This window comes from Medicago truncatula, chromosome 1 (assembly GCF_003473485.1).
Source record: "Medicago truncatula cultivar Jemalong A17 chromosome 1, MtrunA17r5.0-ANR, whole genome shotgun sequence".
NCBI classification, from domain to species: domain Eukaryota; kingdom Viridiplantae; phylum Streptophyta; class Magnoliopsida; order Fabales; family Fabaceae; genus Medicago; species Medicago truncatula.
The window spans coordinates 10,486,845-10,508,063 of NC_053042.1; the positions used below are offsets into that span (position 1 = coordinate 10,486,845).

Here is a 21,219-nt window from a genome sequence, read left to right on the forward strand (position 1 = left end):
TTATAGTTAAAATGTAAATATATGCGGAAGAGTGAAAACTTTTTTAACAACATTTTCATTGACTTTTGTTTTTTTGCTGACATATAAGCAATGCAAATTCAATTTATTCAAATCTAAAATTCAAGCCATTCTTTGGTAAAAAAATAAAATAAATTCAAACCCATTTCGTCAAAAAAATAAAATAGTGAATGCAAACGTTGAGTAACAATTCAGTCCATCAACTTTAGACCCGATCTATGAGAAAATTAGAAAGAAAATATGTAGCTTTTGAGAAAAAATAAAATCAACTTTCAGTCCATGAGTAAAATTAAACAACTTTTTAGTCCATGAGTAAAATAAAATAACTTTTAGTCCTTATTTACATTTTGTATAGTTGATAAAAGAGAGATAGAGAATATAAAGGAGAGTGGGATGAACCAGATCACTTCCTTGATGATAGGAGTGTTTTTTTTTTTTGGGTGAGGGTGTATATCAACCCTAAAAGCTTTCAAGGTGATGAATTCAGTTATGCTGATAACAGTTGCATGTCTTGTGTTATCTATCTATCTATCTATCTATCTTCTATATATTATTATCTTTGAATTAGAAACTTGCATCATTTTAATGCTTGGATTGTGTCTATGTGGCATATCTATAGAAACTCCTCATTCTCTATTAAAATCTTGCCACCCTCTCTAAAAAACTATTATCTCAAATTTATTAACTATCCACCACAAAATCAATTTAATGCTTAATTATGATATATGAATGGATAGCAAAAAAACTGCATATTATGATAGACTCGATTTTCTTACTTTTGCTTCACGATATAAATTATGAAGCAGAAGTACCGGTACACCTCACTTTGTGAGTGTACCGTAGAAGTTCCCATATATATATATATATATGTTTTTTTTAGCAATATGTATTATATGTTAAACAAATTCTTTGCCTTCTTTGATGAGAAAAGTAACGCTTTGTATACAAAAATATACAGATTTAGATAGATGTGGCCATTGGATTAATATACCCAGCTTTTCTAAAAAGGCCGTTGCCATTCTTTGTGTATGTGGCTGATTTAAATTCACTGTTCCTACTCGCATATGAAAACCAAGGACACAAAAGAATCAATTGTTGTTCACGTTCACTATGGTCTCAACCCCTAGTAGTGCTCCGCACTGGACTTCGTTAGCCGAGCTTAATGCTAAATTTTTTGAGAAATGACATTTGTACAACTATTTCTAAACAACATTTGTGATAAAAGCAAATAGAGAGAGAATTGCATCAAAAGTTGTCTAAAGATATAGTTGTACAAATATCATTTCCCAATGTTTTTAAAGTGTTTAAGTAGACGTAAGTTTTTTCATATATGCCTCGTTATTCGTTGTTAGGAGGAAACCTTGAAAGAGATTTAGAGAGGTTTCAGGTTCAATCCACTCAAACTAACATTTCTCCCACCCCACTAACAATTGCCTAAAAAAACCTTTTTTTTAATATATATATATATATATATATATATATATATATATATATATGAGAGGATAATGGTTCAACGCTATAAGCTCTCCTTTAAAAAAAAACTCTAAATAAACTCTTATTTAATTTTTATAATTTATTTCCTCAAACAAAAGACTACTTTTTTTTGGATAGAAAATGTTAGTTTGTATAAAAAGTGTTTTTATTAAGCTATCGTTCGAAATCAATACGATAATAGACAACCATTTTCTCTAGTGAAACTACATTACCTTCTAGCGGAGTCGGATCCTATCAAATACTACTGATGCATGAGCATGATGATTATGGTCAAAGCATTTTTTTGATATAATGAGAAGGTTAATAAAAATGTGGAATGATAGAGAGAAATTACTTTGAATTAGTAAGATATGTAAAGGTAAGGCATAAGTATATAAAACATTTTGAAGGACAGAAATAAATAAGTGATAAAAAGAACTTTACCGGGAGGAACATATCCTATAGTTCCCTTAATTGTAGAGGAAATAACTTGATCTTTACTTGAATGTTCTGTAGCTCCACGAATTAGCCTAGCTAAGCCAAAGTCTCCTAAGTGAGCTACATTGTCATCATCGAGAAGAACATTGCTTGGTTTAACGCCACTATGAACCACCACTTGCTCTGCATCAATGTGAAGATAATCCAATGCATGAGCTACGTTGAGAACAATGTCTAACCTTTGTGTGAAATTGAGATTCAGATTTCTAGACTCGTGTTCTTTATTACCATGCAAAAGGTTTTCCAAACTCCCATTAGGCATGAACTCAAAAACAATAGCCTTGAAATCTTCACCTTTATAATCAACACTTGAACAACAAGTTAGGATCTTAACAAGATTCCGGTGCTTCATGTTTCCCAGAGCTTTGCATTCCACCACGAAACTCTTTACTGCTCCAGGTGTTTCAAGATTCAACACCTTTACAACAATAGGTCTTTCAAAGTAGAGAAGAGATCCTTTGTAAACAGAACCAAATCCTCCTCTACCTACCAAATTGGATGAAGAAAATCCATAAGTAACCCTCAAGCTCCCATTTATCAAAAATGGTGAAGAAGAGGTAACCTTTTTGGATTTCTCGTGAGAAAATGAACAATTATAAAAGCTATGACAGAAATCACAACCCCGCCGATTACACTGATGAGGATAAGTTTCTTTTTTAGAGATCTCTTGTGTTTCTTTGCGGGTACCTTAAGGAATGGAGGAAGTTCCAATCGAGGTATTCCTCCACAAAGGTTCTTGTTTCCAGTTAGTGAAATTGCTGAGACATTGCCAAAGACACCTCTTGTGGGAACCTCACCATAGAGATTGTTAAAAGACAAGTTCAAATTATTCAAAAATGTTAGGTTTTCTAGTTCAATGGGGATTATGCTTGAGAAATTATTGACAGAAAGGTCTAAGACTTCGAGGGACCTTAATGACGAGCCCAAGAACAAAGGTATAGCTCCGTAGAAGAAGTTTATACCCAGCCATAGTTCTGTCAAATCTAGGCAAGAGGCTAAATATTTAGGAATTTCACCTGACAATTTATTCAAGTTTAGATACAACGCTGAAAGATGCTTCAAGTTACCAAACTCTGAAGGAATGGGACCGGTCAAGGAATTATTGGCTAAGTCAATATATATTAAACCATCTAGATAGCCAAATGTTTGATTGGGAATATCACCACTCAATTTGTTACTAGAAAAGCTTAATATCTGCAATTGGGTGCAATTTCTTATTGTAAATGGAATTCTTATTTATTACGAGATAGACTTAGTTCCGACAACAAAGTTAGATTGCCAAGTACTATAGGAATGTTACCTGAGAATTTGTTATACTCCAAGTACAATTCTCCTAGATTCTTAAGATTTCCAATTGAATATGGAATTGTTCCATCAAGGGAATTGTTAGCAATATTTAAGACAGTTAAACCAATCAGTTGTCCAATTCTTTCTGGTATCACTCCATATATTTGATTATATTCCATATGAAGCAAACGAAGATGAATGGAAAAGTTTCCTATAAGACTCGGCGACACACTACCAAAATTACTGTCAAAAAGATAGATAATTGACAATTGGGTACAGTTGGTTAACGATGAAAGAATGTCCAAATCATGAGCTCCTCCACTCGCAAAATTATTTCCTCCAATATTAAACCATTCAAGTTTATTTAATTGACCCAAAGTAAGAGGTATTGACCCATTGAAATTATTATATGGTATATCAAACAATTGCAACTCAGTGAGGTTGGATAATGAAGACGGAAATGCTCTGCTTATTTGGTTATTTCCTATCGCGTGTTTTTCAAGATGGGGAAAGGCGAGATTTATATTTGATGGAATACTACCAAATAACTTGTTTTCTCCGGTATCAAAAAGTTGAATATTTGATAGGTTGTAGAGAGAATGAGGGATTTCACCTGACAAATTATTTAAACTTAGAGACAGCCATGTCAAACCTGACAACCTACCCAAAGAATAAGGTATGCTTTCTTCCAAGTGATTTTGTTGAAATGAAAGCATTTTGAGTGATGAAAGATTTCCTAGGGAAGATGGAATAGTACCAACTAGATTATTGTAACTAAGAAACAACTCAGTAAGTTGCATCATTTACCCAAAGCATGCAGGAATTCTTCCAATGAGTTGATTGAAAGCTAAACAAATTACCTTGATATTTGTGCAGTTAGCGAGCTCTATGGGAATCTCTCCAAGAAGATGGTTAAATCTTAAGTCAAGAACTTGCAATCGCTTCAAACGACCAACTTGTTTTGGAATTTCACCATGCAAGTTGACATTTGAAAGGTTGAGCATTCGAAGAAATGTTAGATTTCCCAAGGATGGTCCAAGAGTACCACCCAAGTTTTGATTTTCCAAATGCAAGACAGAAACTCTCATGTGTCGACGACCGCATTCAACTCCCTGCCATTCACAGAAATGTAGAGACTCATTCCATGATGGCAAAGAATCTTGTACACCATTTGTAAGCTTTTCCTTCAAAGCAAGCAAAGCATGCTCATCAATCGCTGAACTCAAAGCAAGAGTAACAGTAGCTGATGGCATGTAATGCATGAACATTTGGCTGGAAAAGCAGAGAAGTAACGTCATAAAAATTCTCATTTTTCTATTTAGAATATGTAACATGGGTAACCAAAAGATACTTCTAGTGCATATGCTGGTTTCTCTATTTTCTAAATCTGTGTCTACAAAAGAATTGTTCTGGCAAATATTTGTTTGTTTTCTTTCCTGTTAATCTTGATGTCTAGTAGGCTTTCGAATAAATAAGAAATACATTAGACTTTATTTTGTTGGGTATAAATTGAGTATCATGCGTGTGCAAAAACTAATCTATTTAGTTAGGTAGAACTGCAAATAGATGGTAAAAATACTCCTTAAAGAGATTTAACAATGTTGCATTCTTAAACTTTAATCGAATCTAGACCTCTAATTATAATATGAAAGAAACATTTCATTTGAACGAAAGGAAGATTTTATAAATAATGAAAGAATTTAACAATATTAATTTCTATAGACACTAAAACCTAAATAGAAAATTAGCTATGAAAATTTCATTTTCGCGGCTACTGCACTTGTTTTTGCTACGTCTACATGTTGGTACTGCTGTTATCTTTGTGAAGTGTTTGATTGCTGTTCTAGCTCACCAATTCCATCTCTTACTGCCATTGATGCAAGTTTTCATGCGATAAATGGAGCGCTATAGCTGGACTCACCTTTTTGTCCAGCCACACTTTCTTGTTTCATCGCTTCCAAATACACCAGAGAACCATCACAGTTTCAATTACTTTGTCCTGATGTAGCTTCTCTAAAAGGTTAAAAAACATAGTTTAAAATCAATCTGCATTTTCAATGAAGTCGTTCATTGTCATCCAAAGGTTTGTAACATCCTATACCTCTTATGCCTTGTTGCATCCAAAAAGAGTATGACAATCATTCTCATAAATTCACACTTATACGTGCAATTTACCCGTCTTTGATGAAACCAAGAACGTGGTGATAGACACCCCCTCGCCGCTCTCCATAAAACGATTTTCATCCTTTGGGGAATTTTGAGTCCCCACATGTGACATTTTAATAGTGTCACTAACTCTTTTTAGATTCAAAAACTAATTCATCACTTATTACTTGCATTGTTTTTTAACAAATCACTTTTTAACAAATCACTTATTTCCCATATAAGCCCTTAATTGCTAACACTTTAAGAATCCCTAATCCTCCTTAAATCTTAATTCTTTTTCCAAAATCTTTCTTCACCTCGAAATCATTTATTCGCTCCTCATTCTTCATCCTGAAATCCCTAATACTAATTCTTAATTATTCATTGCAAAGTTATTCATCGCAATCACAACTCATATTTCATTACTGTCACAAATTCCCTCACACTCATTCTTCATTGCAAAATCGCATCTCATCCAATTGCTCCCGAGAATCACAACTCATCCAAACATAACTCATTCCTCATAATCGCAACTCATTCTACATCACGGACACTCAAAATCTCACAAGTTTGCACTATTGCTTCCTCATAATCATGAATCGCTAATTACTGACTTGATCATATATCATAAATGCTAACTCGTTGGTTCTATGATTTGCAACCGGTTTTTCCACTTAGTCGCATTCTCTATGTTCTTCAGTACTTCATCGTTACTTCTCCACATTTTCTATGATCTACACTATCGATCTAAGGTATTGATTGATATGTGAAACTATGATTAACTTCAAATTCCTTTTTTATCATATGAAAGTTCAGTGGTAATTGATTAATTAATTTAAGTTTATTTTTTTGTATATTCCTTCAAAAAAAAAAAAGGTTTATTTTTTTGTATATGTTGTCTAAGTTTAGTTTTAAATCAAGATAAGCTATAACTAAATATCCATAATTTTATTTTTAGTCCGTACAAAAAAATTGCACTTTTTAGTCCCTCAAACATTTTCGCTTAGAAATTTTAGGTACAAAAAATGCTTACGGAAAATTTTACATGACTAAAAAGTGAGTATAATATATATATATATATACACACACACACATCTAGTCAAAACTAGGGTTCTCACAAATAATTTATCATAGGAGCTCATTAACTATTTGAGTCTAATTAGCTGGTTGTCTCTGGTGAAGTTTAGTTTGCACCGATAACGTGTTAAAATAATGGGAGGAAATATTTAGGATACTATTTTTTTTAGAAGAAAAATTTAACATACTATAATTGTTTCTGTGTGGACACCAATGAGAGAAGACAAGCTATATTCCACACAATCATAGTCACATGACAATAGAGACACCAATGAGAGAAGACAAGCTATATATGAAGGATCATTCCAGGAAGGAAGAGAGCAAAACGACAGTGTGCAAAATAAATGAGAGAATGGATGGTCCAAGTATCTAATATGTTATAGTAAAAGTTCTACTATCTCATAACAAACGTGCAAGACATTAAATTAACTTTAGAAACTAAAACCAAAATTACTTGCAATTAATACAACTTACTATTGTACCAAAAAATACTACAAATACAAATTATTATACCAATACATTAAATAATGCAACAACAACAACAACAACAAAACACTTCAGAACATCTTTTATCACAGTAGTAATAGCTCCTAGCAAGGTAATTTCTGTTTTATTTCAAGGAACTTATCTATAACATCTTTTATCAACATTCGATGAGAAGGAACTTCTTCAGAACATGCAACTCCGATTGCACCAAACATCACCAAACACTTCTTAATCTTATTTTCCACAATCCCCGTCTCAACTTCGGCAAATGGCAAAAGTAATTGTGAATCTACTATCTCGAGGATTCCTTCTGGAATTTTCATTTTGCAGAATTCATGTAGACTTTGACTCTCAGAAAACATGTTATTTGTTGGTCTCTTTCCAGTGAGCATCTCTAACAGAAGAATCCCAAAGCTATAGATATCTCCCTGTGGTGATACTGGAACACCTGTTCCGTACTCTTCTCGAACAACAACAATAACAACAATTTAGGAAAAATATAACATAGGAGTATACAATAATATATCAAATTTTAACACATTGATCAGAAAACATTGAGGGTCATATCTGATATAAATAACAATAAATTAGCATTGCTAAATTTCTTAAGGGTACTAACCAAAAATGGATATAAGTTAAGAGCTTTACCAGTAGGAATATATCCTATAGTTCCTTTAATAGTAGAGGAAATGACTTGATCTTTACTTGAATGCTCTGTGGCTCCAAGAATGAGCCTAGCTAAGCCAAAGTCTCCCAAGTGGGCTACAACGTCATCGTCAAGAAGAACGTTGCTTGACTTAACATCACAGTGAACTACGGCTTGCTCTGTATCATTGTGAAGATAATCAAGTGCATGAGCTAGATCAAGAGCGATGTCTAACCTTTGTGCCAGGCTGAGATTATGAATTCCAGACCCTTCGTTATCGTGCAGAATCTTTTCCAGACTCCCCTTAGGCATGAACTCAAAAACAATAGCCTTGAAATCTTCACCATTATAATCAACACTTGAACAACAAGTTAGGATTTTGACAAGATTACGGTGCTTCATCTTTCCTAAAGCATTGCATTCCGCCATGAAACTCTTTGCTGCTCCACGTGTTTCAAGATTCAACACCTTTACAACAATAGGTCTTTCAAAGCTTGGAAGAGATCCTTTGTAAACAGAGCCAAAGCTTCCTGTTCCTACCAAATTGGAAGAAGAAAAACCATTGGTTGATTCATGTAGCTCTCCATAAGTAACCCTCAATTTCCCGTTTCGCAAAGATGGTGAAGATGGTAAGCTTTTGGACTTTCTTGTGAGAAAATGAACAATTATAAAAGCTATGACAGAGATCACAAACCCACCAATTACACTGATGAGGATAAGTTTCTTTTTTAGAGATCTCTTGTGTTTCTTGGCAGGTACCTTAAGACATGGAGGAAGTTTCAATTGAGGTATTCCTCCACAAAGGTTCTTGTTTCCAGTTAGTGAAATTGCTGAGACTTTGCTAAAGACACCTCTTGTGGGAACCTCACCATAGAGATTGTTAAAAGACAAGTCCAAAGTATTCAAAAATGTTAGATTTTCTAGTTCAGAGGGGATTATGCTTGAAAAATTATTTTCAGCAAGATCTAATATTTCAAGGGACCTTAAAGAGGAGCCCAAGAACAAAGGTATAGCTCCATGAAAGAAGTTTTCCCCCAACCAAAGTTCTGTCAATGTTAAGCAAGAAGCTAGTTCCTTAGGAATTTCACCAGACAACTTATTCAAGCCTAGATACAAATGTGAAAGTTGCTTCAAATTACCAAACTCTGAAGGAATGGGACCGGACAAGGAATTATTGGCTAATTCAAGAAATATTAAACCATCTAAATAGCCAAATGTTTGATCGGGAATATCACCACTTAATTTGTTTGTAGCAAAGTTTAATAACTGCAATTTGGTGCAATTTCTTATGGTAATCGGAATGCTTCCTTCCAATTTATTACCATATAGATCTAGTTCAGACAACACAGTAAGATTGCCAATGACTATAGGAATATTACCGGAGAATTCGTTACTCTCCAAGCCCAATATTCCTAGATTCTTAAGCTTTCCAATTGAATCAGGAATTGTTCCCTCAAATAAATTGTCTGCAATTTGTAAGAAATTTAAACCAATTAGTTGCCCAATTGTTTCAGGTATCACTCCATATATTTGATTATTCTCCATATGAAGGAAACGAAGATTAGTGGAAAAGTTTCCTATAAAACTCGGCAACACACCACCAAAATTATTGCCAAAAACAAAGATATTTGACAATTGGGTACAGTTGGTCAACGATGAAAGAAAATCCAAATCGTGAGCTCCTCCACTCCCAAAATTATTTGCTCCGATATTAAACAACTCAAGTTTATTTAATCGACCCAAAGTAAGAGGAATTGGCGCATTAAAAGTATTATATGATATATCCAACCTTTTCAATTCAGTGAGGTTGGATACCGAAGATGGAAATGTTCCGCTGATTTGGTTTCCTCCTACATATAATTCTTCAAGATTGGGAAAAGCAAGATGAAGGTTTGTTTGAAGACTACCAAATAACATGTTTGAAGCAAGATCAAAAATTTGAATATTTGATAGGTTATAAAGAGAACGAGGGATTTCACCTGAACAATTATTTACACTTAGACCCAACAATGTCAAGCCTGACAACCTACCCAAAGAATAAGGTATGCTTCCTTCCAAGTGATTTTCTGTAAAATCTAGTGTTTGTAGTGATGAAACATTTCCCAAGGTAGATGGAATGGTACCAACTAGATTATTTGACTTGAGAATCAATGTAGTAAGTTGCATCATTGATCCAAACCATGTGGGAATTCTTCCTGTGATCAGTTGATTCAATGCAAAATCAATTACCTCAATATTTGTGCAATTAGTGAGCTCTATGGGAATCTCTCCTTGAAGATGGTTAAATCTTAACACAAGAACTTGCAATCGCTTCAAACGACCAATTTGTTTTGGAATTTTACCATACAAGTCAACTTTTTTAAGTTTAAGTATTCTGAGAAATGTTAGATTTCCCAAGGATGGTCCAAGAGTACCACCCAATGTTTGATTTTCCAAATGCAAGGAAGAGACTCTCATGTGACGACGACCACATCTAATCCCTTGCCAATCACAGAAATGTAGAGACTCATTCTATGATGGCAAAGAATCTGGTACACCATTTGTAAGCTTTTCCTTCAAAGCAAGCAAAGCATGCTTATCAGTCTCTGTACTCAAAGCATGAGCAACAGTCGCTGATGGCATGTAATAAAACACGAACATTTGGATAGCAAAGCAGAGAAGTAATGTCATAAAAATTCTCATTTTGCTATTAAGAATATTTAATATGGGTAACCAAATAATAGTTTGAGTGCATATACTGCTTTAATATATGATATGATTGTATATTAAAAAAAGTATGTACAATAGATAAGTGATTAATGGTCACATTTAGCCCAATTGGCAATTATGTCAGACTATAGATAAGAGGGTTTCCACGCAAGTCAAGCTATCATCGATCATTCCAGGAAGGCTGAGAGCAAAACGACACTGTGGAAAGTAAAGGAGAAAAATGAAATATAGCTACTTTTCCACGGACCACGAACCAAAAAGTATATTTGTTCTGATATTTGTAGGACCAATGTATGACAATTTTTGCGACAAAATTTTATCTCTCATACTAATATAATGTTTTTACTTTCTCTTTCTATTAATTTGGTTTCTTGTTAATGTCTACTTTTCTTTATATATTTATGGTTGTCACAAAAGTGGTAACACACATGGTTGTTCAAATAACACCTCTCTTTTTTTATTTCTTAAAAAAAAAAATACCAATTTATTTTCTATATTTTTAATTTTGTGTATTTTAGAGACCGGTTAAAGTTGGAAATCTACATGAATGTTACTTAACTACCGTAAAAGGGTGAATTTGATTCTGTATGAGAGAATTAGCACAAAAAACTACTATGAACCAATACTAACTGAATTGGAAGAGAAAATTAATTCATAAAATCTAAGATTACAATGAGTTGTTTACTAGAGCAACTCAACTCTCTAGCTAACCATGATTAACAACCTAACTATACTTAGCAGTTATAACTAACTGTTAAAACAGTTGCAATAGCTATGAGATAACCAATTACTAGTTATGCAAACAATTTCTTCTTCCATTCACGGAGATAATTGAAAAGACAATGAAAATCTCTCTAATTTGATAAAATCTCTCTATTCAAATTTCAAAAAATAAATACACAATTTTCAAAAAAAACATTTTTTTTAATGATTCCTTAATTAGTGTCCCGGAGCACTAGTTAGCATTTCCCATAAATAAAATGGGCAAATTTTTTTTTGAAACAAAAAACGCAACTTTTAGTCTCTAACAAAAATAAATGAATCACAATAGTTGTTGTGTTACTTTTTTTTTCCTGCCTAACATGTCATATGATTGACCAATTTTTAAGACAAATGCCAGATACATTTAGGTTTTTACAACAAAAATATTTGGTGACAATTGATCTCCAAATTTTTTTAAAATTTCTAGATCAGAAAATTCAATTTTCATCCACTTTCATTTCTCCTTTCCTGTTTCTCAATTAAATGATCAAAATCACATATACTTTTGTCTATAAACATGATGAATAACTGATGTCATTAGCTTATTTTCTTTTGAGAAGTAAAATAGTTTTTTCTTACTTTGTAAAGGACTTAAAGATATATATATGTAAACATGAATGCACATATGTTGGTACAGTACAACAATTATATCAAAAATTTGTGTACCGAAACATCTATTTTATCATTTCTTTCACCAATTTATTTTCTCTTTTAGTGAAGAAATTGATTCAAATGTCCATTTCTTTCATCAATTTATTTCATGTTTATGTTAAAAAATTGATTGCAAAGTTCTGCATTAGTAGACTTCCAAACTATGCAGAATTTGGATTGGTCATTTGATGTATATGTATTAAACCCCTAATAACTTTATATTATCTTCCCATTATCATATTTTGTAAAAATAACTTCACTATAACATCTTTTGTGAGCACTCGATGAGTAGCGAATTCTTCGGAACATGCAACTCCTATTTCAGCAAACATCACTAGACACTCCTTAATGTTTTTTTCCGTCATTAGTGTCTGATCTTTAGGAAATGGCATAAGCAAATGTGAATCCACTATCTCAAGAATTTCTACAGGAATTTTCATCTTACAGAATTTGTGAAGGCTAAGATTCTGGCTAAACATGTTATCTGTTGGTCTCTTTCCAGTGAGCATCTCTAACAAGAGAATCCCAAAGCTGTAAACATCTCCCTGGGGAGATACTGGAACACCTGCTCCATATTCTATTCAAATAACAACAATTCATTAGCAAAATAATTAAGGGTTGGAGTATATATCAAATACTGACGCATACTGTTTATAAGCAAATCATTATTATTAGAATGAGAAAATTACTAAAATTTTGTTAAAGATAGGCAAGACATTCTAAAGTCTAAACGACAGTAACAAATAAGTGATAGAAAGAACTTTACCAGGAGGAACATATCCTATACTTCCCTTGATTGTGGAAGAATTAACTTGATCTTTACTTGAATGGTCTCTGGTTCCAAGAATGAGCCTAGCTAAGCCAAAGTCTCCCAAGTGAGCTACAATGTCATCGTCCAGAAGAACGTTGCTCGGCTTAATATCACAGTGAACTATGGCTTGCTCTGTACCATTGTGAAGATAATTAAGTGCATGAGCTACATCAAGAGCAATGTCAACCCTTTGTCTGAGGCTGAGATTATGAATTCCAGACCCTTCTTTATCGTGCAGAAGCTTTTCTAGACTCCCCTTAGGCATGAACTCAAAAACAATAGCCTTGAACTCTTCACCCTTATAATCAACGCTTGAACAACAAGTTAGGATCTTGACAAGGTTTCGGTGTTTCATCTTTCCTAGAGCTTCGCGTTCTGCTTTGAAACTCTTTGCTCCTCCACATGTTTTAAGATTCAATACCTTTACAACAATGGGTTTTTCAAAGTTAAGAAGAGATCCTTTGTAAACAGAACCAAAACTTCCTGTTCCAACCAAATTGGATGAAGAAAACCCATTGGTTGCTTCATGTAGCTCTCTATAAGTAATCATCAAATTCCCTTTTTGCGAAGATGGTGAAGAAGGTAACATTTTGGTCTTTCTTGAAAGAAAATAGAAAATTATAAAAACTATGAAAGAGATCAAAACCACGCCAATTACACTGATAAGGATAAGTTTCTTTTTGAGTGATCTTTTGTGTTTCTTGGCAAGTACCTTAGAACATGGAGGAAATTTCAATTGAGGTATTCCTCCACAAAGGTTTTTGTTTCCGGTTAATGAAATTGCCGAAACATTGCTAAAGACACGTTCTATGGAACATCACCATAGAGATTGTTAAAAGACAGATTCAAAGTATTTAAAAGTGTGAGATTTTCTAGTTCATAGGGTATTGTACTTGAGAGACTGTTATTAGACATGTCTAATATTTCTAGAGATCTTAAAGAACCCAAGAATGAAGGTATAACTCCATGGAAAAAGTTGTTCTTCAACACAATAAATTCAAACTTGACAACTTACCCAAAGAATCAGGTATGCTTCCTTCCAAGTGATTTTGTGTAAGTGATAGCCATTGAAGTGATGAAGCATTACCTAGGGAAGATGGGATAGTACCAACTAGATTATTGGCACTGAGTTTCAATTCAATAAGTTGCATCATTGACCCAAACCTTGTTGGAATTCTTCCAATGAGTTGATTGAAGCCCAGATTAATTACTTTGATATTTATGCAATTACTGAGCTCCATAGGAATCTCTCCTTGAAGTTTGTTGTTGTTGGTTAAGTGAAGAACTTGCAGCCGCTTCAAACGACCAACTTGTTTTGGAATTTCACCATGCAAGTCAACGTTTGAAAGGTAGAGTTTTCTAAGAAATGTTAGATTTCTCAATGATGGTCCGAGTACCACCCAATGTTTGATTCTCGAAATGCAAAGAAATGACTCTCATGTGACGACTACCACATGTAATCCCCTGCCACTCACAGAAATATAGAGACTCATTCCATGATGGCAAAGAATCTGGTACACCATTTGTAAGCGTTTCTTTCAAAGCAAGCTTATCAGTCCGTGAACTCAAAGCTAGAGCAACAGTAGTTGCTGATGATGACAGGAAATAATACACCAAAATTTGGCTAGCAAAGCAAAGAAAAAATATCGACATATAAGTCCTCATTTTTCTAAAGAGAAGTGTGCAATAGATAGGTGCTTTATGGATCTAGATTGTCTTCTCTTACAAAAGCACGCTGTTTTAAATCCCAACCATTAATTTTAAATTAGACGGTTCATATTAGACACTAAACATCATTTAGAAACAATCTTGAATGTCGGTTTTAAATTGGGTGATTTGACGTGGTTCAAGGTCTTGTATGTATAATTACTGCTCCATGATCTTCTTTAGATTTATTTACAAAATTCAACTAAAACATTTTAAAACTTGTCAAATTGCCTCTAAAATGACTCCTTATCAATGCTAAAAATACTATACAATGGACCGTCATCAGCCGAGAATCTTGTACACCATTTTTAAGCTTTTCCTTCAAAGCAAGCAAAGGAGATAAAAATGTAATTAACACTTAATCATATCATATCATATAGTTGACTCCAAGTCTCCAATAAGATAAGTGGAAGTCGTAAAATTTGACTCCAAGTCTCCAATGACACTAGTGAAGTCGTTGAGGCTCATTCCATGAGTAGGGAGAGTTCAACATCATTGACTACGGAAGATGCAGACAGAGTTGACTCCTTTTTGAAATAACAGGCAAAAACTTGATGGTAAAAGGGAAATAATAAACGTCTTAATTACAACTTCTAAAGGAACTATAATAAAAATAAAACACATTTAACCAAGTTGTTTGGGCTACAGTGGCAAGGAGCTCCTTCCAATGACGTATTCGGGGAATACCGGGTTCGATTTCTAGGAGGAACAACACTTGGCCAGTGCGCATGCCTCTACGCATGAGCCGGATTAGTCGTCCACCTTTGGTAAGTCGGAAACCGGTGCGAAAGCAAAAAAAATAAAAAATAAAACACATTTTCCTTACCAAAAAAAACACACATTTTTTGAAATGGAATATAAATAAATATGAGTTTAATGATGGTAATTGACAATCTAAAATAATTTTTCACGCGCAATCAATCAAATTATCTAGATTTGACACGTAAATTAAAATTATTAATTGACGTGGCAATTCTAAATGTTTTGATTGATTGCACGTGCAAATGTGTTTTAAACGGTTAATTCATCATCATTATACTCAATAAATTTTTCTCCTTCGAAATGAAATATAAGTAAAAGTGATAGTATTCCTTAAAAAAAAAAAAAAAAAAAAAAAAAGCAAATGTGATAGTTGAAAACTTATGTGAATTAGATTTTTTTTTTTTTTTTGACAAAAACTTATGTGAATTAGATGATGATGAACAAAAAATTTAATTATAATTTTATGCTGGAATTATATGATGGTGAACAAAACACTTCGTATCAATTATAATTTGAATTTTGAATTTTAACATAATTTAATTATATAATCCGAAAACCTATAAAAAGATGTTTGAACTATATAATTTAAAAGAGTATTTTAGAAATATAGAAGAGCGCCTAAGAAGTGCAGAGGGTGAAAAATGAAATTGCCTACATTTTTCCTATCCAAACGTGTGAGCATATTTGCCGACACATTGCAACCAGAAAAAATGCCAGACAAAAATAGATTCCAAAAATGAGAGCATCCAAAATCCATATTCACACAGACAAATAATTTTCATACATTGTATGGAAAATTTATATGTTTAATCAAGAGTTCTTGAGATTAAATCTAGCTATAGAAATGTAATAGTGTTTTACAGGACATGCCTCAAACTTAAAAAACTTAACAGTTACTTATAGATCGATGAAGTCTTTAAGCAAGGAGAGTGGACAAGCATCAAGAGGCAACATCGACATCCCAACTAGGTTGGCACCCCGAGAAACCTCCATCTTATGCCCTCAAACTCTAAAATTTTATTAAAAAAGGGGGAAAATAAGTACAAAGGAGGGGGACTAGGCCAAAACCCTTCAAAGAGAAAACAGAAAGCATGAAGAAAAAAAAAAGCAACAAAAAAAACACCATAAAACAGATTATGTAATCTGTAGTTGAGTAAACCACATTTATCCCTAAAGAAATCAGCATTCAACTCATTAGGGAGAGAAGACAGCTAATCCGATCTTTGCACTGAATGACCCATGCTAGCTAGTTTATCCGCACAACAGTTACCTTCTCGGTATATATGACATGCAATAACCTCTCACATTCCAATAGAGGAAATTCATTGAGCAGTTTGCTGTTTATCACCCCGAGCACAGGTTTTAGGAGGTTGTTTTGCCAAGACTTGTTGCAATTTAATTTTCTGTTTCTACTTCCTTGTAAGGACCGGTGTGAAGTCTTCAGCAATTGACCTTGCATCAAATTCACGAACTCTGTCCCATAGGTCTAGGCCGTGTTGAATGTTCTTGCTGGGGGTGAACATGTTGTTGTTGTAAAACGACAACCTCTTGAGCTTTTGGTATTGACATGCTAGCGCTAGCTTCAAGAGACCTCTCTACAACAACCGATGATGCCAAAGAAGGGCATGACCCATAATGAACTTCAACTTGCTCAACATTAGTATATGTTTGAACCTGATCTGATTCTGCAGACACCTCATGCATCTCAATGTGCTCAATAGGGGATGAATGTGGTACACGCTCGTAGGAACCCTTAGGACTCTCCACCAGCTCCCGTGGGTGCGAACGATTGTGTTCCACATCATCAGAAAGCGTAACAGAGACATCATCCACCACGGGGTTCTCCAATACCTCCCGCGATGTCAGATGCAATTGTTCCACTCTCTCAGAATGCACGTCAACGTGCGCAACAGGGGAAACAAATTCTAACACTGGCATAGTACGTGGCAACTCCTCAGGAGAAATTCTATGAAACACATTGTGTAATGGGAAGCTAAAAGAGTTTGACGACAAAGGCGGTACAGACACAGGGACGTCAGTCTGAGAAGTAGCCACTGTTGTAGTAGCCAAATAAACCGACTCCAATTCTAAGGTAGAAGCCGAAATGTCCAGAGGAATCGAAGCCAAAGTTGTAGTAGCAGTAACTGGAATTCTTTGAGTGGTTGTAACTGTTGAAGCAACCGGGACCGGAACCCACGTCCAAGTGCTACCAATGGCCGAAGTGGAAGCACCCGCATCATTGTTCTGCCGAGGTGTTTTAGTGGGTGATGCCTCGACAATAATAATTTGTTTCCCTCAATCTGTCTTGTTCTTTGGTGGTTGTGGATGTAACCATCTACAAGTGGAGACATTGTGCTCAATGGAGAAACAGTGGTGACAAAACAACGGTCTCCTCTCATAATGAACCTCCACTTTGAAAGTGAATCCCTCTCACTCAACAAGATTTTCATCATAAGCTCTCTTAGAAAGATCAATGTCGACTAAAATTCTTGCATAGTGACCAAAGGTACGGTTTCGTGTCGGTCCATCTATGTCGATCGGAGTACCAACCGCACTTGCAATTTCCTTCAAGGTTCTCTCCTGCAAATACTTCTGCGGTAACTCCACCAAGCGAATCCATAAAGATACATGAGTATGTTTTTGAGCCAGATATTTGAAATCTTTGGTCCATTGTGATAACCTTAACATGCTGCCCATATCTTCCTTAGATCATCGGTCGAGTCAAAATGAAAGTCATAGTAACATTTGTCGAGAGGCACCATTTTCCAACCAGCCGATGTTTTCCAAAGTTTTTCGATTTTATTGCTTAAGTCACGTGCGGAGTATGGTTTATCTCCCTAGTTAAGAGTCAAACGAGCCCTTAACGCATTCTTGCATTCATCTACACCCCTATGGTACTCTTCCTGACAGATTTTGATACTCCAAGCATCTCCATTAAGGCATGGAGTAGGTAGAGGTTTGTCGTCAATCACTTTTAGACCCGCAAGGGCTGCTGCAAATGATTTAGTTGTCACTGAAATTGGTGGCACCGTTGCTGTAGAAACTGATTGCACAGCAGCTGATGCGGAAGCTGCGGTGTCGGACACACACGGCCATGGGCACGTGAATGCCATATGGGGCCTGAGTGCAATTCACCAGACCAATTCTAGGTATGAGACAGGCGTGAATCAGCCTTTGTAATGCTCAATGGCATTAGCGCGGCTGTGCCACCTCATATTGAAGAATCTGGTTCAGTGAATTAGAACAATTGCTATGCCGGAAACAGGAGGAAGGGTGAACAATTGAGCAGCAAGGGAAACACGATGCAGGTATGAAACAGTAGAATAAAGCAGCTGAGCAAAAAGGAAGGAAACAGGGGAAATAATTGCGCAGCAGAGGGAACACGATCAAATTGCTATAGCCATAAAATTATCAAGGGAATCTATGATTCGTTTGAAGCCAATAATTAGGAGAAAAGTGGAATAGCAGCAAAACCTGATCGGTGATGGCATATGGAAGCGATCAAGATTCTCACACAAATAATTGTATTGTGAAGAAAAAACCACAACCGAATGGAACCAATGAACAATTAGTGGCTTTGAACATAGCAGGTGATCAAAATGGATACGGCGCACGGCTAGGTTTTGAAAACCGTAACCTTCTCATAAAGAATACTCCTCCGTCCCAAATTATATGTCGCAGGAGAAAAAAATTGTCCCAATGTCGCTTTACAATAGCAATGCAACATTAATGTTACTTTTCCTATTATAACATTAACTATTTATTACTCCATCTTCTTTCAATTACTTCATTTATATTTCCCATATTATTTATTAAGGACAATTTTGTAAAACAACTCATAATATCTCATTTCCACACAATATTAATTGCATTTCTTAATATGTATGAAATGCCTAAAACGTCATACAATTTGGGACGGAGGGAGTAGTACGCATCAAAATGGTCATAGTGGTATTCCTCTCAATTTGTTTTCGACCAATAAAAAAGAGAGAAAAGTAAGGTTGTCATAAAAGTTGTCACACATGGTTGTACAAATATCACTACTCTTTATTTAAGGCTATAATTGAAAGTGAAAAAGACAGCGCAAAACCATCTATTACAATATAATATAAATTTTTATCGTTTTGAATGATATCAATAACAATATATCATTTTTTTCTCTCTTGTGCTAATGCATATAAATTAAAAATGGAAAAATTACACATTTCGCCCCTTAATTTAATTTTAATTAACACTTTCATCTTTATCTTTTTTTTTTCAATTTCATCATTTATGTTATAATCAGGTAACACTTTCGTTCTATATCTTTTTCTTTTCATGATTTAGTCTTTTGTGTTATAAAATGTCAATGTTGATAAAGAAAGTAGACCATTTTGGGCTTTCTTTTTCTCCTTCCAATCACACCCTTAAGCAAATTTGATCATAAATTTTGTGCTGGCTTTTTCTCCTTCCAATTATAACCTTAAGGAAATTTGATCATAAGAATGCTATTTTGTTGGTGTCATTTAAAAAGATAAGAACTTATATTATATTTGTTATATTTTTCTATACTATATATAAAGAAAGTATACCATTTTGGGCTGCCTTTTTCTCCTTCCAATTATACTCTTAAGTAAATTTGACATAAGAATGCTATTTTGTTGATGTCATTAAAAAAAATAAGAATTTATATTATATTTTTATATTTTTTGAAAGATATTATATTTGTTATATTGTTGATATCATTGAAAAAAATAAGTATAATTTATTACAATATGAAAGTACAAAATATCTATTATCTATACCTATAATTTTGATTAAAATAGAATTAATTTTAATTAAAATTTCATAAAAATTACCGTTTGTAATTTATATGCATTAAATATTAATGCAATAACAAGAGCAGACAGACGGGCACGGTGCCCTTCTAAACTCAAAATCTTATATCTTTATTAAAATAAAAAGATATTTAATTGAAAATCACTTTGTGCCCGTCTATTTGTCCTTCTTATTGCGTCAATGCGTATAAATTATAAATAATAATTTTTATAAATTTTTTATAAAATTAATTTGATTTTGATTCAAATTATAGCGTATAGATAATAAATATTTTGCACTTTCACAATGTAACAAAGGATGCTTATCTTTTTCAATGATACATGGTATAACAAATATAATATCTTTCAAAAACATATAACAAATATAATTAAAAAAATTATCTTTTTGAATGACACCAACAAAATAATATTCTTATAGTCAAATTTGTTTAACGATATAACTAGAAGGAAAAAAGTCGGTCCAAAACGGCCTTTTTTTCTATATAAATAGTATAGATATGTGTTTGTGACTTTTTTTTATAAAGATGTTTGTAACTTTTAAATAGTAACAAACTATGTTTATCTTTTACCTATTGTATATAATAAAAATTCTTATCTTTTTCAAGAACACCAACAATATAGCATTCTTAAAAGCAAATTTGTTTAAGGATATAACTGGAATAATAAAAAAGTAAACCCAAAAAAATAATGTATTCCCTGTATTGTTTATAAATTCATATTGGTATAAAAGATATTCATGATAATCAACCATCAACCATATTTAACATTGATTCATGGTTTCTTTTTTCCTAAAAAGAAATATATTTATTCATTCGAATCGGTCGGTTACATAAAAAACTTTGACCGGAATAATGTGACGAAATGAAAGTGAACGAAATACTCATCTTTCGGATATGCAATATTGACGACTGAGTCATTGATTTAATATGTAATGGTCGAGGTTAATCTGTCAATCTGAATCATACAAACAAACACAGTAACGAAACGTGAAATCGAACAATACCACACAAAGACAGAGAACAAACCAATGTTGTACTTAGATGACGAAATTACAAAAGAAAAACATGTTTTATGTGAAACCAATTGTTTCAATTAAAATATGAAAAAACTGATGTAGATGGATGATTATGGGTCAAAAAATGACCACAAAATCATCGTTATTTCGTGAATGAAGAAGAAGGAAGAGAGAACTTAGAAGGTAGATATTCTTTCAATAAAAAATTTGGGCAGGCTGTGTTGAACATTATGAACTTTTAAGAACTAAATTATGATAAAATTCTAAATACTAAAATACTTTAAAAAAAACAAACACTTATATCAATTCTATTCAAAGTTTCTGTAAAAACATCAATTATTATCTAAAAAAGTGA

The 21,219-nt window shown here is 33.6% G+C and overlaps 3 protein-coding genes across 3 annotated transcripts; all 3 read right to left on the reverse strand.

The window, feature by feature from the left end:
• Nucleotides 1–1,852: 1,852 nt before the first annotated feature.
• LOC25482465 (receptor kinase-like protein Xa21) lies at nt 1,853–4,529 on the reverse strand. Its single transcript, XM_024774387.2, has 3 exons — nt 4,137–4,529; nt 2,677–3,183; nt 1,853–2,563 (listed from the first exon to the last, which is right to left on the reverse strand). Exons 1-3 carry the CDS (start codon nt 4,527–4,529, stop codon nt 1,853–1,855), a joined length of 1,611 nt encoding a protein of 536 aa, XP_024630155.2.
• A 2,492-nt stretch (nt 4,530–7,021) lies between these two features.
• Nucleotides 7,022–10,371, reverse strand: LOC25482466 (receptor kinase-like protein Xa21). Its single transcript, XM_024772692.2, has 2 exons — nt 7,633–10,371; nt 7,022–7,444 (listed from the first exon to the last, which is right to left on the reverse strand). Exons 1-2 carry the CDS (start codon nt 10,085–10,087, stop codon nt 7,089–7,091), a joined length of 2,811 nt encoding a protein of 936 aa, XP_024628460.2. The 5' UTR covers nt 10,088–10,371; the 3' UTR covers nt 7,022–7,088.
• A 1,602-nt stretch (nt 10,372–11,973) lies between these two features.
• Nucleotides 11,974–13,518, reverse strand: LOC25482467 (probable LRR receptor-like serine/threonine-protein kinase At3g47570). The gene is made up of 2 exons (XM_013611031.2): nt 12,519–13,518; nt 11,974–12,329 (listed from the first exon to the last, which is right to left on the reverse strand). The coding sequence occupies exons 1-2, from the start codon at nt 13,150–13,152 to the stop codon at nt 11,974–11,976; spliced, it is 990 nt and encodes a 329-aa protein (XP_013466485.2). The 5' UTR covers nt 13,153–13,518.
• Between the last annotated feature and the right edge of the window lie 7,701 nt (nt 13,519–21,219).